The sequence below is a fragment of the Serinus canaria genome, chromosome 2 (assembly GCF_022539315.1).
Source record: "Serinus canaria isolate serCan28SL12 chromosome 2, serCan2020, whole genome shotgun sequence".
Classification (NCBI taxonomy): Eukaryota; Metazoa; Chordata; class Aves; order Passeriformes; family Fringillidae; genus Serinus; species Serinus canaria.
The window spans coordinates 24,910,194-24,925,145 of NC_066315.1; the positions used below are offsets into that span (position 1 = coordinate 24,910,194).

At 39.6% G+C, this 14,952-nt stretch overlaps 1 protein-coding gene across 1 annotated transcript in view; it reads left to right on the plus strand.

Annotated features, from left to right (window-relative positions):
• Positions 1-14,952, plus strand: part of DYNC1I1 (dynein cytoplasmic 1 intermediate chain 1) — a 213,298-nt gene that overhangs the window by 34,918 nt on the left and 163,428 nt on the right. Inside the window, exons 2-3 of the mRNA XM_050970813.1 lie at positions 10,858-10,975; positions 13,099-13,213. Coding sequence (XP_050826770.1) covers positions 10,868-10,975; positions 13,099-13,213 — 223 coding nt within the window. The 5' untranslated portion in view covers positions 10,858-10,867. The remainder of the gene's footprint in view (positions 1-10,857; positions 10,976-13,098; positions 13,214-14,952) is intronic.

The following is a 14,952-nucleotide window of genomic DNA, read 5'->3' on the forward strand; positions in this document are numbered from 1 at the left end:
TAATACTAGTGTGGATTTTGAAGTCTTTAAATGGAGCTTATGCCTCCTCAGTGTTCATTCAGTAAAGTTAAATTAATTTTAATTTTTTCCAAAGAAAGTTTCTGATCTTACTAAATCAAGCGATGAATTAGGAGTAAGTATAATGAAAGTTGGTTGCCTCCATTTTTTGTGTTATTTTTCTTGAGGTACTGTGTATGTGTGTATATGTCAATAAGACTGCTGTGCTTTCTCATATCATGTAATGTCCACTTTTGCTAAAGGATTAACTTTAACTATTACCCAATTACTCCTTGGTTCTCTCTTCTGATACTGCATTGATATGTAGTTTAACAGTTTGATGTGGCTGAAAACCAGACATGGATCATTTCTAGTTGCCTTCTGAAACTTCAGTGGTCCAGTATTTTTGACAGCCACTAGTAAATGTTGATATATTTTCCAAAACTGTCTATATTACCTTCCCCATTCAAAGAAAACTGGTGGTCTCTAACTGCTGTCTTGGTCTCAAATTCTGGAGCCAAGGTCCTGGTGTAATGGGCCATGCACTAAGTCTTGCTTCTGGAGGTGTCCCGCAGTGTGCTCCAGGGATGTGGGTGTCCCACAGTTTAGGACAGGGATTTGTTTGCTTTTGCTCTCAGTCAGCCCATTTTGCAAAGCTTCTTCTCAGTGGAAGCCAGGGCATTTGAGAGATATGTGTGTGGATGGGAGAGGAGAGCTCATGTGCAGCCAGCATAGCCTTTGTAGGAGGCTGTGCAGAGCAGGTCCACATCTTAAACCTGGGATGCATACTTGAATTCCCCAGACTGGAAGTTCTTATGGTGCCTGGGAAGCTCAGCTGCATCTAAACTGACAAAATGGTATGGCAACAGAAACTAAAATTGCGGTCCTCAAAATCAGCTTGGCTCTCACCTGGCTCCTGAAGCACAGGAAGTCTCTAAAAACTCAATTTTTTGCCCTTTTCTGATGTGTTGAGCCCCCAGACTCAACAGCCAGTGTGTCCACTCTGTCTCTCTGAGGCTGCTCTATCTAGTTCATCTCTAGTTCATCTTCCTCAAGCCCATCTGCAGACTTGGCACTCCATGCCAAGCTGCAGCTGACAGCCCCTGCTCCTGGTTTTAATGGGAGGGACTCACCTAAAGTAAAGGAGTCTCAGGTTATTTTTACTTTTGCTTAGAGATATTTGCCTTCCTCTATGCTCTGACCAGCAACCTTTATGTCTTCTGCAGTAAGTACCCTTCCAGTCGCTCCTGCTGAAGCTGCTTCACATAAGTCTAAAGTTTCTTTGAGAAATAGAAAGGACTCTTCATCACCTTGCTTCAAATGCTTTGGAAGAAGCAGGAATCTTTGGCTCCAGATACTAAATACAGCATTGTATTGTAAATTAAACAGTCAGTGTGTATAATATAAACTAACTCTGAAACAAAGACTAGAACCCAGGGGCCTCTGTTAGGGATTAATGTTCACTCTCTCGCATCTGCTTCTTCTGGTCCAGTGAATCTTTGCAGAAAAGAAATTAATAGAAAATAGCTTCAATGATTAAGAATGCAATCTCCATTCCTCCAGTCCTTCTCACTCATTAGCCAACAGTCACCCCAGGAATGTGGGTTTCAGTCTTCTCAAGACAAAAAAATGTCCAACCCCCCCCAAAACAAACCACAAACAAACAAACAACCCCCAAAACATGTTTCTCCTATTTGGGTGGAACACTTTAACCACAGAAAAGGTAAATGGAAGGCATAGATTTCTTGATTCTTAATCCTCTCTCATATTCAAATTCTTTGCATACTTCCTTTACATTATGCTGCTAGACATCTGCATTTATCATCTTGCCTTGTTATCTGGACTTACCTTTTTTCTCTTCTTTCGCTCAGTAGGGATTTTTGGCTAATGCAGGCTCTGAGCATTCATCTTACTTTGTTAGTACCACCAGATAAGCCCTGGGAAGTACAAAGAGAATGATAGTGTTGTTTATTCTACTTTTTGAGAACTTTCTGTATATTTCTTACAGCCAGGGCTCTTCCCTGCTTTCTAAATCTTAAGCTGTCTTGACTTCAAAGCTGAAATCAATATGTAATATTTTTAACCTAGTTACATCCTTACAGACATCAGCAGCAAAGCAAAGCATATTTTGTTATAAGAAAGAAACGGTATCTGGGTAGGTCTTCCAGCAAAACCTGTGTGTTGGCAGCACAGTTTGTTCTTTGATGTCTCTCTGGCAGTTGTCATAACTGGGTTATGAAGCAGACACTAGAGCATGCATTTTTCATGTTTGGTTAAATGGCTTTAAGTATCACTTTGCAGCCATGTAGCTCTAGGGTTATCTCAGGAGGAGGGTGGAAAAGTCAGAGGGGTCAGTTTTACCCCCCAATGTGGAATGAAAGTACATGTTTTAATGGCTGAAATATTTTCAGGATAGAGAAAATGAGTCTTTGGTCCACTTCAGGAGAGACTAGCAGACAACATGAAGCAAAATTTGATGTTAGGTTTTAGTAAATCATTAAATTTACCCCTGGGAGACATTTTGATACTGTTATGATGAACAAGATATTTTATATAGGTTTTGAAGAAGTGGTCATATCAATGATAGAAGCAGATATCATTAACATCTCATCATTGTATATGAAATACATACAAAAGAAATTGAAATCAAAGACATGAAATACAAGGCTCTTATTTTTCTGGATAGGTGACCTGCAGCTTGAGGTTTAGATTGTTACCTCTTTCACATTATCCATCTCTAAAATCTTACCAATTTACAGCTTGCATTTGGGTGTCTTTTAATGTCAGAAAACACCTTTAAATTATCCTGTTAGTTCACAGAATCATAGAATGGCTGGGGTTGAAAAAAGGGACCTTTGAGATCTTGTAATTCAAAGGCCCCTTCAGTAGATAGAGACACCTTTCACTCAGAGCTCCATCCAACCTGGCATTTAAACACTTCCAGGGATGGTGCATCCACAGCTTCTCTGGGCATCCTGTTCCAGTGCCTCACCACTCTCACAGTGAAAGCTTTTTTCCTAATAGCCAATCTAAACCTACTCTTTTTCAGTTTGAATCTCTTTCCCCTTGTCCTGTCACTTCCAGCCATTATAAAAAGTCTCTCTCTCTTTCTTGTAGGCTCCTTTCAGGTACTGGAAAACTTCAATTAGGTCACCCCAAAGTCCACTCTTTTCCAGGCTGAACAAATCCAAATCTCTCAGCCTTTCCTCACAGGAGATGTACTCCATCTCTCTAATCAACTTGGTGCCCTTGTCTGGACTCACTTCAGCAGGTCCATGTCCTTCCTAATAGCCAATCTGCTGGGGCCCAGAGCTGGGTGCAGGACTGCAGGTGAGGTCTCACTGGAGCACAGCAGAGGGGCAGAATCCCCTCCCTCACCCTTCTGACCACACTGCTTTTGGTGCAGCCCAGTTTGGTTTGGCTTTCGGGGCTGTGAGTGCTCATTGCTGGGTCATGACCAGCCTCTCATCCACCACCACCACTAGGTCCTTCTCAGAAGGGCTGCTCTTGATCTGTACATCCTGCAGTTCCTCTCTGGAGCAAGCTGGGAAATTCACAGAAAATAACATGGTGCAACAAGAGAGACCAGGTAATGTGTGGGGAATGTAGAGTCACAAAAATTGGAATTTTGTTATGTCCATTCCCAGCCATATACAGAGCCACATATGGAATCCTGGGTATTATTGCAGCCAAACAGGAAAAGAGAACAGAGACAGAAGCTGATAGAGAGGGCAGTGACCAAGAATGCTTAGGAATCTTCTATTCTACGAGATCTAAATGTTGTCAAGTGTGCAAGTGGTTGCTCTGTTAAAAACATCAGCTCTTTGTAACTGGGGCACAGTCCTCAGTCAGAGGAAGTACAAATCAGTATTGGCTTCTGCATCATTGAGGAAGATCTCACAGAAGCACATCTGAGATCACTGTGCCGTTATAACTGTGCTCATTAATACTTATTGAGAGAAAATCCAAGACATTTGAACGACCAATTTAAAAATCAGTTTTCTTTGAGGGGATATATGCAGTTAGTTCTGTGGAATTCAGTATAAAGGCAGCATATTTGGTGCAAGATGCGCAGCAGTTTTGCTAGAGTGACATGGTTAGAATGAGTCCTTGAGTTCATTCTGCTCCTTGCTGGAATGTTGTGTGTTTGTTGCTCACCTCCAGCGAGTTGTTGCCAGCACCTTCTTCCCTTCAACCTTGATGGCTCTTCCATGGCACCAGGTTTCTTTCATGCCTCGTGAAGGCTGACCTAGAACAGAGCCTCAGATGGCTTTAGCCTTAGATGGAGCTAAAGAATAAAGTAGGTATTTATTAGGAGGCCTCACTAGATCCACCTTGGGCAGTGCAAGAGCCCAGCCAGGGCTACACCCAAGATGAACCCAAAAAGGTCACAAAATGGACGACCAGTCACAGGGTCTCACACTTATATAAGTTCTGGTGCATTAGCATATTGGAGTTAATTGCCTAATTATAGCTTTAGTTGGTGAAGTCCCATCCTTCTCGTTTTTCTCTCTTCATTCTGTTGCTGTTTCTGCTCTTGGGCCTGAGATTTGGATCATTTTTCCTTGGTCCCCTGCTAGAGAAGGAATTGTTTTGTTTACCTACTCTGTGAAGAGAGTTTACTATCCCTAATCTGAAGCTCAGAACTACACACTAAAGCAGCACAGAATCAAAAAAAGTGAAAGCTAAAACTTGAGGCATCATGTTGGAATTGAAAATATCATGGTAAATTTAAGAGACTAGAGGGCTATGAGAGAAAGGGATGACATGAAGGTATTGCTTCATTGGCACTACTCCTGGTGTTGGAAGAATGGGCAGTGGTAGAGTTCTGCTCACGTGCTGCTTCGTGAAAACCCTACAATTCTGCTGAAACTGAGTTTTTCTAGTAGGGCCATTATGGAAGAACAAGAGTGAAAAGATAAAATGGTAATAGATTGTAAGGGGTTTGCAACTGAGCAGTTGTGGGTACATATCTTATACCCTGTCAGTGTCAAAATAAATAGGCTAGAGATGTGCTGACCTGTTGCATAGCAACCAGGAGGAAGCACAGAACCAAATCTCAGGATGCTTGTGATCTGTAAACCTTTACAGAACAAAGTACAAGACCTTTGCTCATCTGCTAGAAATGTTCAGAAGCTGAAGGATAAAAATGGTACATTCCCTGAAATGTAACGCTTGACAACCATTTTTATTTATAGATAAATACACAGATGCAGCGTAAGAAGCCTGACTATTTTGCCTCAAGGTTATGTAGAAAAAATACTTAGTCTCTCCAATTTTACTTAGTGTTTTCCTGAATTCATCACACACAGGAGATTCCTTTAAATACTGCAAATGCTGAGTTTTTGCAGCTGCAAATATTTGCTCATTGTTGTGATTTCATAAACATTGATATGCCCATTTAGCAAAATTATTTATGTTATTCAACTGAAGTCAAGTACAAATTCTGATGCATGATGAAAAGAGGCACTCATGTTTATTTAAAAATTGCCGTTGAGATGCTTCTAGCCCCTCTTGCCCATTTGAAGTGTGTTTCAAACATTATTTTCAAATGAATGTGGTGCATTAGAATACATTTATACTAGGCTATCAACTCCCTCTGGTTTCTTGCAGACCAAAGCTGTTTATCTGCTTTGTACAGTTTCATACTTTGCATGCACACTTCACAGTTGTAGAAGTCATAGGTAGATCTCATGGGAATTTTTTTCTGTTGTAAAAATATATGATATTTCTAGCTGTAGGAAAAATGGTAATTTGCACCAAATAGAGATAAATAGGTATGTTATAGAAATGAATCACTTTTTTCCAGTGTAACACTTCATATGTCAGAGTTTCAGTAGTAATAGTACTCCCACTCTATAAACCCATTCTTTAAAACCAAAACCACTGAGTAATATACTTTATTGTGCAACATCCTTTGCATTTCACACAAATATGTTTTGCAGTTTTGGACTCAAGTAACTGGCTATTTATGAAGGCATATGAATAATACATGTACAGCATCTCTAAATGATAGATGCTGCCTATTTATTTCAGAGAAGTTCATTAATGAATCAATTATTTATAATTAGTTATATAGTATGAATAATGCCATATGTAGCAGTATTTAATTAACCCCCTTGGTAATTGCAACAGGGATAATAACAAAAAAGACAATACAGGAAGTCACAAACCAGGAAAGACTTCAAGGCTCATGAAGGGTAAAATTTCTACTCCTTTTGGAAAAATTCTACTCTAGTGCAGCCTACTGAATGAACACCATGTAAAAATTCTGCAGACACCAAAAAGCAGTAAAATCTGTAGGCTTTTTTATGTGCTACCAGATTTGGAAACTAAGGCTCCTTTTTAGATGAGCTTGGCAAAAGCATGCAGGCAAAAAGCTATCCTAGCAAATACAGAGAACAGGCTGGAAGAGAAGGGAGATCTTAAATGCTGTTTACTTTTTCTGCTTAAAAAGTGCACTGTTGTAATTGTCTTTTTTATTTTATTTGATACACATTGGGTATTTTGGGCTTATTTTTTCCCATATTTAGTCTACATTTGCATGTACAAGAGCTTGCAATTCTTTGTACCTGTTCTTCTGGTTTTATTACTCTAACAAGTATCAACTTAATGGTACTGAAATTCAAGTAAAACTTATTACATACCTGTGACTGTTTCTGCTGTTAAGTGTTCATAGAAATGCTTTGAAAAAAATATGTGCTCAAATATTGTGCTGTTGATCATTGATAAAGACCTTGTACCTCTAAAAGTAATTGCGTGGGATTTAGTCCAGTCGAGGATAAAATGCTGTGATTTTCACATTTACATTCTTACTGCTACCACAAATGAGATGGTTGTGAGATGTTACTGCATGTGGGATGAACTTAGTGGAGTAGTTTGGCATATGTTGTATGCAGCAGAGAAGTTTGTGCAAACATCATTATTATTTTAAGATTAATGTAAATTGTCTTTCAAATATCTTGTTTCATACAATGACAAATGAAAAGGAACTGCTGGGAGCACTGTAAGGACAGAATTCTTCTTACCCTGTCTGAGACATTTACAATGGAGATTTCTAGAACTTAATGTAGATCACCCAGGGCCCTTTATTATCATTAAAGAGGAATTGGTGACTTTTGGGGCATGCTTGATCTAAGCTGCTTTTAAACATCTGCTTTAGGAAAAGTGGAATCACGTCCTAGGATACCCAGACTCTTTTGATGTTACCTGTGCTGATGGTAGGGATAGCTCTGCATGTACTCTGTGGGCATCCAGGATGCTGTGAGCTAAGCCAGAAGATGGTGAAGTCCCAGAAAGCAGTCCCTGGAAGCCAGTGCTGCATGTGCACAGGCCTGGGTAGCTGCCATCACGCTGGGTCTGGTGTGTGAATGGAATTAACTGTGTTTCCAAGCCTAAGAGGGGACGCTGAGGCATCTTTAATGCACATGAGGAAAACTGACATCTTGAAATGGAGCACTCCATTTCATCAAAAGGCATGCCATGAGGAGCCAATTCCTTTCTTGAGTATCTCAAAGGAAGGAGAATTTTCCCCAAGTATTGGGAGTTCAGGCAGGGGCTCTCTGTGCAAGGTCCTGATAACAAGAACCTGTGCTAGCATGTGTGGTAAGCTCTTCTGCAGTGGGAGGATTCTCTCCACTTTTAAAACCATGACAATAAACTGGGCCAAACAAATAAAAATTGGTCTAAGATTATGCATCTCCCTTGAACAGGGGAGCCCCAGGCTTTTGCCTTGCTATGATAATTATTTCTACACTTACTCAGTATTTGATGTCTTTATTCCTCTGTGGTCCTTCTCCCACACAGGGGATTTAATTGCTTCAGTACAAAATGTGCTCCTTAGGGATTCCTCTGACCAGTGCATTCTCCCAGGCTAGGAGATTAGGTTGTGCATAAGCCTTGGGCTGTCGTTCTGCACCACAGAGAATGTTAAAAGTAAATCTCTTTTGCAGTTTGCCTTTATCTCTCTTGGTGTGGTGTGCCTTTTGGCATTCAGAATAGCACTTATTAGAAATTTGCTCCCAGGAATGAACAGTGTTAACTCCAAGGTTAATGCCAAGCAGAGTGATAAGTACATTTGCCTCCTTGCTTTCTACCAGTTGCTGGCATCTAAGAAAGGTGGTTACATACCCCTGGTGTTCAATTTGTGCTAAAATTATAAATAGCCAGTCTGCAGGTTGGTAAGCTGTCTGGGGGGGGCTCAGGCATGACTATAATATATTCAGGATAAAAATCTGTAACTGAGCTCTGGCAACATTCTTTAAAGGAAATTTAATACATCCTCTTTGCTGTATGTAAGATCTATTTTGTTAAAAATAGAGCAAAGTTATAATAGGATTTGATCACCCTGACTGGAGCATTGTAAAAGAGAGGCCAGGCACTAAACCATTGATGCTCAAATCAGGGGAAAAGCTAGTAAGCTTCCCTGACATTAAGGGAATGAATTTTTAGGAAGCCATTCATTGATATCTGACAAACGGCTTGAAAGGGATGCCAAACCCTCAGGGTTTCTGTCAGTAGCCTTAAAATGCATTTGCATATTTTTTGCATGGAAACAGGAGCTCTCTCTCTATTGCCAAACTGCAGAACTAAAAGGATGCAAAAACTCTGTCTAATCCAAAGGGCTCTGAGGGGTAACTTCATAATCAGAATTCAAATCTGTGCAACAGATTAGGAAAATGGCTTCAAATGGGATTTCAGCCATATCTAAAAGAGACAGAAACCCTGAACAGATTGGTAGGCAAAACATTACCTGCACTGACATTAAAATGCTTGGTTTTTTTCTCTGGGCATTTCTCATGTAAAAAATAACTCACTGATGTCAGCTGATCACACAGATTAATGTTGTTTAAGGTGCTACTGCTTACTTTTCCTGATAGCAAACGTAATTTTTCTTCTGACAGTTTTGATTTTCTCCAGTTGGTAGCCATACCATTATGGGAGGAATAAAGAAGTGGGGGTCCTCCACATGCAGCCGGGGTATCCAGTGGTCCCATTGGCTGGAAGCTGTCCTTCCATTACCTTTTGTACTTCCACTACCATTTGTCCTTCCTATACCATTTGCTGGCAGCTGTTGTGGATGGAACCAGAGTCCCCTGGCCTTGAAAGGTGCCTTGCCAGCATGGGCAGCTCTGCTGAAGTGCAGAATCTGTGACAGTGTGAGCTGGAGTTTGAGCTGCTCTTATGCCTGTCCTTTTCATTAAATGCTTTCCTTGTCTGATTCCAAATGTGATTCTATTCTTTCATTTAAGGAAAATGCTTGCAAAGACAGCAAAGCATTTGGGGCCAAGATTGTGCTTAATGTGCAGGTGGTGTTTTGTTGGCAACATCCTCCATGTCACAGGCTAACTATCAGGCTTTTATCATTTTGAGGAGGAAGCAGATTTCACTGTCTGCAGTGAAATTCATGATAGGTGAAAATGCCATGTAATTTTTAGCAGATAATTTTACTCTCTGGTCATCCACCCATCCAGGCAGTAATATGAGTAGAGTTCTCATTATGCTAAGGGAGAGTTGACATTCACATTTTCCACACATCAAGTGAACAATAGACTTCCATTGAGTGTACATGGCACTGCCATTGATCTGATTGATCTGGAGTTGTGGCAGAGGATATGATTGGTGATGTGTGAACAGGAAAAGCATAGTTAACTCTTTTCATGAATGTCTATATTTGTCAGAACTGTCCTTGAAACAAAGGGCTAATAAGAAAATCAGCATTGATACAGTTAGTTTACATTTCATAATGATTATGATGTTAGAAAATCAAAAAATAATCCCTGATTTAAGTTATGGATTTGTGCAACACTGGTGGGGTTTTATAACTGTAGAAAAAGATGGGTATATTTTCTTTAGAGATCTGGCTCTATGTTTGTATAGAATGACTTTTTATTTCCTTACCTTCATTTTCAAGGCTCATGTACATCAGTATAGGCTGACAAAGATTTAAAAGACAAAGAATATTTGTGGCTTCACATCACTATTCTAAAGAAAAGTGGGTTTAAATGGTGGAAGAGGTCTTCCAGTATTTCAGAAGAAACGTTTTTGCCAAGTTTGTGTGGTTGGCATCAAATCAGGAGTGTTAGGCATGTCTCCTGCCTCTTGGAAAGATGACCTGAACACAAGACTGTTGGCAGAGCAATGAGCTGCTTCATTAAAGAGAAATGTTGATTTGCTGGGGTTTTGAGCCTTGTCTGCAGCTTCTTGGGGGAATGGCCCAGCAGTCCCTGGAAAGGGCGGAGGAGATTCCTGGGCAGGATAGCTCAGAGCTTGGTGAGAGTGCTCACTGGAGGGGTGAATGTGAGAAGGATACTGAGACTGAACTGATGGTCTGTGTGGGACAGGGGGTCCTGCTTGGCAGCTTTACAAAGCACCCGCATAAGCAAAACTTCTCCCTGTTTCCATTTATTGCAAATGAAATTATTACTTGTCTAAGAAGTATGGGGCTGTTTGGGGCAGCACTGAATCTGGTACTTGGAATCTATTTGTGGATCTGAGTTCTGCACTCTGGCAGAGTTGCTGAAGATCATGAAATCAAATGATTTTCACTTCACTTTGAAAGCATTAAAGCATTATTTTGAGCAGCAATAGGCTTGCTTCACAAAGGTAATTTTGTAGTAGAGGCAGTCTGAAAATGTATTCCACATTTGGTGATATTCTGGTCTAGTTTCTTGAAATGAAAATTGTGAAGAAAATATTCCACTTCCTAAATGTCAGTATAGTCCAATGACCAGTGTTTATATAGAAATATATTTGTTCCAATTTTAGAAGCTGTCATTTGATATAATTAACTATCTTTTTTTTTCAGTAAATAGGGTAATCATTCAATTTTCACCTTGATTTCCATATTTTTGTTTCCAGCAGAGTCAAAATGTCAGACAAAAGTGATTTAAAAGCAGAACTTGAGCGCAAAAAGCAACGTTTGGCTCAGATAAGAGAAGAAAAGAAACGGAAGGAGGAAGAAAGGAAGAAAAAAGAGGTAAATTTGCAAAACCACCTTTTAGACAGCTTATGCTTGCACAAGGGGCTTGCTGAGGTTTTGACATCTCAGTATTGTATGCCCCAAGGGTATCTGTCATGTGGAATGAAATACTCAAACCCACGTCAGACTAACCTGAAAATCAAAAAGCTTATTTTTAGTCAAGAATATTGGGTTGAGGGAATTGCTTTTAAAACCACGGCACTGTCAAATGACAACAGTTTAGACAACATGATGTGCATGTGTATGGAGAAAGAAAAATTGATTTGCCACAATGCTTTTTCCTGGGCTCTTCTTCAATGGAAAGGGAGTGGAGAGTGGGGAAATATAGAAAGAGGACTCACATTTTTTCAAGCCATTACAATCTAAATATGTATTTTTGTACTCTGAAGACTAGTTTGATTACTAGCTAAGGTAACAGGTTTGCAATTATTATTCTCCAGTAAAGTAAAACATAATTGCAATTGCATTTTCATCTTCTGGCATGGGTGCATCTTTCAGTTCTGTTAAAGTTTGATTGACATATTAGTTTATTTGTCCTTGACAATATGCATTAGGTTTATCATTAAGGGATTTGTACTTCTTTTTATTCAGTCACTTAGTGGAATAGAGGTGAGAATTGACAGGTAGTGGATATTCATTTTCATGCAAAGTCAGAGAAGCATTAAGTGATTATGCTTCCTTTCCTTCAAATGTCAACACTTACTATAGTTTAAAGCACCTGTTATCCTTTACTAATAGCTGGTTTCCTTTTAAACTGACACTTTAATATTGTACATGAATTTCATGGAATTACCGTGGAAATGTGATGTGATCCAGGAAATCAGCATTCCAGTTTTGGCTGTCTTTTTAATCTTTTTTCATTTGAGCCACATTTGTGCAGTTACAGCGCACGCCCCAGTGGGGCTCCCCGACTCACTGGGGAAGACCTCCATGAGCAGATCTTTAAATGATTGTGCTTTCAGTGCTCATTACTAAAGAACTAGAGGGAGAGAGGCCAAGCTAATGGCTCAAGGGAGCTATTAGGTCCTTTCTGTTTGTCCCCTGACTCTGACTTTATGCCTCATGGAGAACTTGTGGTGGTGGAAACTTTCCATTGGCCCTGAGAGCCACGTCTGCAGATAATGCTGTCATCATAATTGTGTTAATGGGCAGTGCTCTGGTGCCAGATGGGTCCAGGAGCGAAGGCTGACACTCACAAAGTTGCTTGGCCATTCACACTGTTGCAGGGGAGCTGTCTACAAACCTACATGCTGTGAGATAGTTCATGGGAAGAGCTGAGCACAGGAATATGCTTGGGCCTTGACTATATAGTCAATGTTTCCTGTCTCTGAATTGGAGAACATGAACATTCTGAATTTCCAGGTTTTCTGTTGTGCCTAAACCAAGATCAACACCAGTCTGAGGAACTGTACAAGTCCTTTTCCAACACTCTGGTTTCAGCAGAAGGGGCAATCTCATTGTGGGATTCTGGCTAATGCAGGTGCTCTTACTGCTTTTAGATGCCCACAGATCAGAGTGGGAGAAGGCTAATGTGTGGAATCTCCGAGGAGATAGAGAGAGCTAAGCCGAGAGGGAAGGGTCTTGTGGACCTTTAGTGAGCCCAGGGCTGCCAAAGTCCTGGTTTAGAAATGTCAGTTCTTTCCTTTGCACCTCTTGGATACTGAAGTTAATGAGTCAGTATTTCTTTTCCCAGCAAGCACTTAGGACCAAATGTAGGACCTTAAGCTACATCACCAAAATGAGAGGAAATTTTTTTCTTGATCCTGAAGTAAATAGGAAAGTTTTTATTCAGGGTAATGATACCTGTTGTTCTGTGATCTGCTTTTATGTTAGTTGAATAAGTTGTACCTTCTGAGTGAGAGGCAGAAAATTTCCATCATTGTTCTGTAAAAATTCTTGCAAATATCCTTGCAAAAACCAGTTTTACCATCCATTTAGGGAAAAATGCTATTACTGATGTATACAGTATAAATTATCTAAGTTATAAATTACCTAAAAGTATCAAAATAAATTTCAAATTGTACCTAATCAGTAGTGCATAAAAATATTTCCACACACATAATTGCTAGAGCTGATTATATATGAAATAAACTTATTTGTTTTCTTCTGGTTTAACTCAGGCTGATCTACAGCAGAAGAAGGAGCCAGCTCAGGAAGATTCTGACCTAGACCGTAAAAGAAGGGAGACAGAAGCTTTGTTACAGAGCATTGGTATATCCCCAGAACCACCTCTAGGTATTTAAGAGAAGCACACTGTAAAGCATTCAGCTCTGCCACAACTAATGCTTTCTTCCTACTAAAGCATGCTTGGCTTTTTTGGTTTTTGGCTGTGTTAGTGAAGTGAACTCTTCTGTTTGAATGCCTGCCATACCATTCACGTATACAAGCTCATGGCATTTTGAGTACTTGTCATTGCCAAAAACATCTGTTTCATTTCTTCAAGAATTTTTTATGAACAAATTGCAGGTTGGTTTTGCATACCAGCAGTGATTTCTTTTCTGATGGACTGTTTTTTCTCCTCACTCAAAAATATAAGTGCAAACTTCATTAGCCCCAAGTTTTGTTTCAAAAATTCAAATTAAGCATTTGTAAGGAAGGAGGAGCATAGTTATATGGGAACTCCCACTGTGTTTCTCTTAAAATTAAGAAAAACTGGAGAAGCAAAATAAAATAAAACCCAAATCAGAAATAGAAAAACACTTCTCAACAGACACTATTGTAGATTTTTGGTCTGGTTTCATCTGCTTGACACCTTTTTTGGTTTTGATGTTTTAGCTTTAGAACTCGAAGACTTCAGTTTAAAAGCACATACAAAATCTGAGTATGGATTACCTTGATTAAGATCTGCCTCATTTATTGAATGGTCCTAAAGTGAGAAATTTCCTTCCATTTCCCCTCTTTCTTCCCCTTCCACTTCCCCTTCCCCTTCCCCTTCCCCTTCCCCTTCCCCTTCCCTTCCCCTTCCCCTTCCCTTCCCCTTCCCCTTCCCCTTCCCCTTCCCCTTCCCCTTCCCCTTCCCCTTCCCCTTCCCCTCTCCCTCAAATTTGGGATCACTCTTACTGTTTTAGCTGAAACCTTGCCCTCTCTGGAGCTATCAAGCCTTTTCATTAAGTTCATTTTGACTGAATCTAGGATTTTACCCCTGGTTATTCGTGCCAGCAATATGTAGGAGAATCTTCAAATTTGACAAAATGTTGGAGTTTTGGTTTAGGAAAGCACCTTGTACAGATGCCTGGGTGCATATGCAAGTAGGTAGTGACATTCTGAATTGGAATTTGAATTAATTACTTGCATCAACCAACATTTATTAAGAAAAGTTACTATTTTTATAAGTTATGGTAGAGTGACTGGAGCTTTTAAACATCACTTCTCAGAAGAATTGTCTGACAAGTAATGGTTAGGCTATTTTTATGTATAATAAAATATGTTTTTAAAATTATATCATGATACAAAAGTAAGGTCCAGGATAAAATCAGATATATTTTTAATGCATAGCATTAAAAAGACTCCTTTTTTGTGTAAAAATGAGTATATATGTCCTTATCATTTTATTAACCAAACACATATGTTCATGTAGCAAGCTATCAGTTTTTATCGTAGGTAATTTTTTTAATGTTTGATACTGTCAAAAGAACACATAAATTCACATGAAAGATGATTCCTTTTAGTTAAAAATAGTATTTTGTTCCCTTTTGTTCCCTTTACATACACTCACAATTAATATAAAAAGGAGGATTTAATTCCACCTTCACATGCTGCCAGGTCTCACGGTGAATATGGAATATGTAAACAACCAGCCATACCTGTAACCTGCCAAAGGGCTGTCACAAAGATGAATTCACTTTTCATGCTGCAGTCATTTCTGTGACAGTCTCTAGGGAGAATCTGCATTAAATGATTGACCATATGGAAAATCCAAATCTCTTGACAGGTCTGTCATTATACATTGTAAAGCATAACAAAGTATTTTAAAG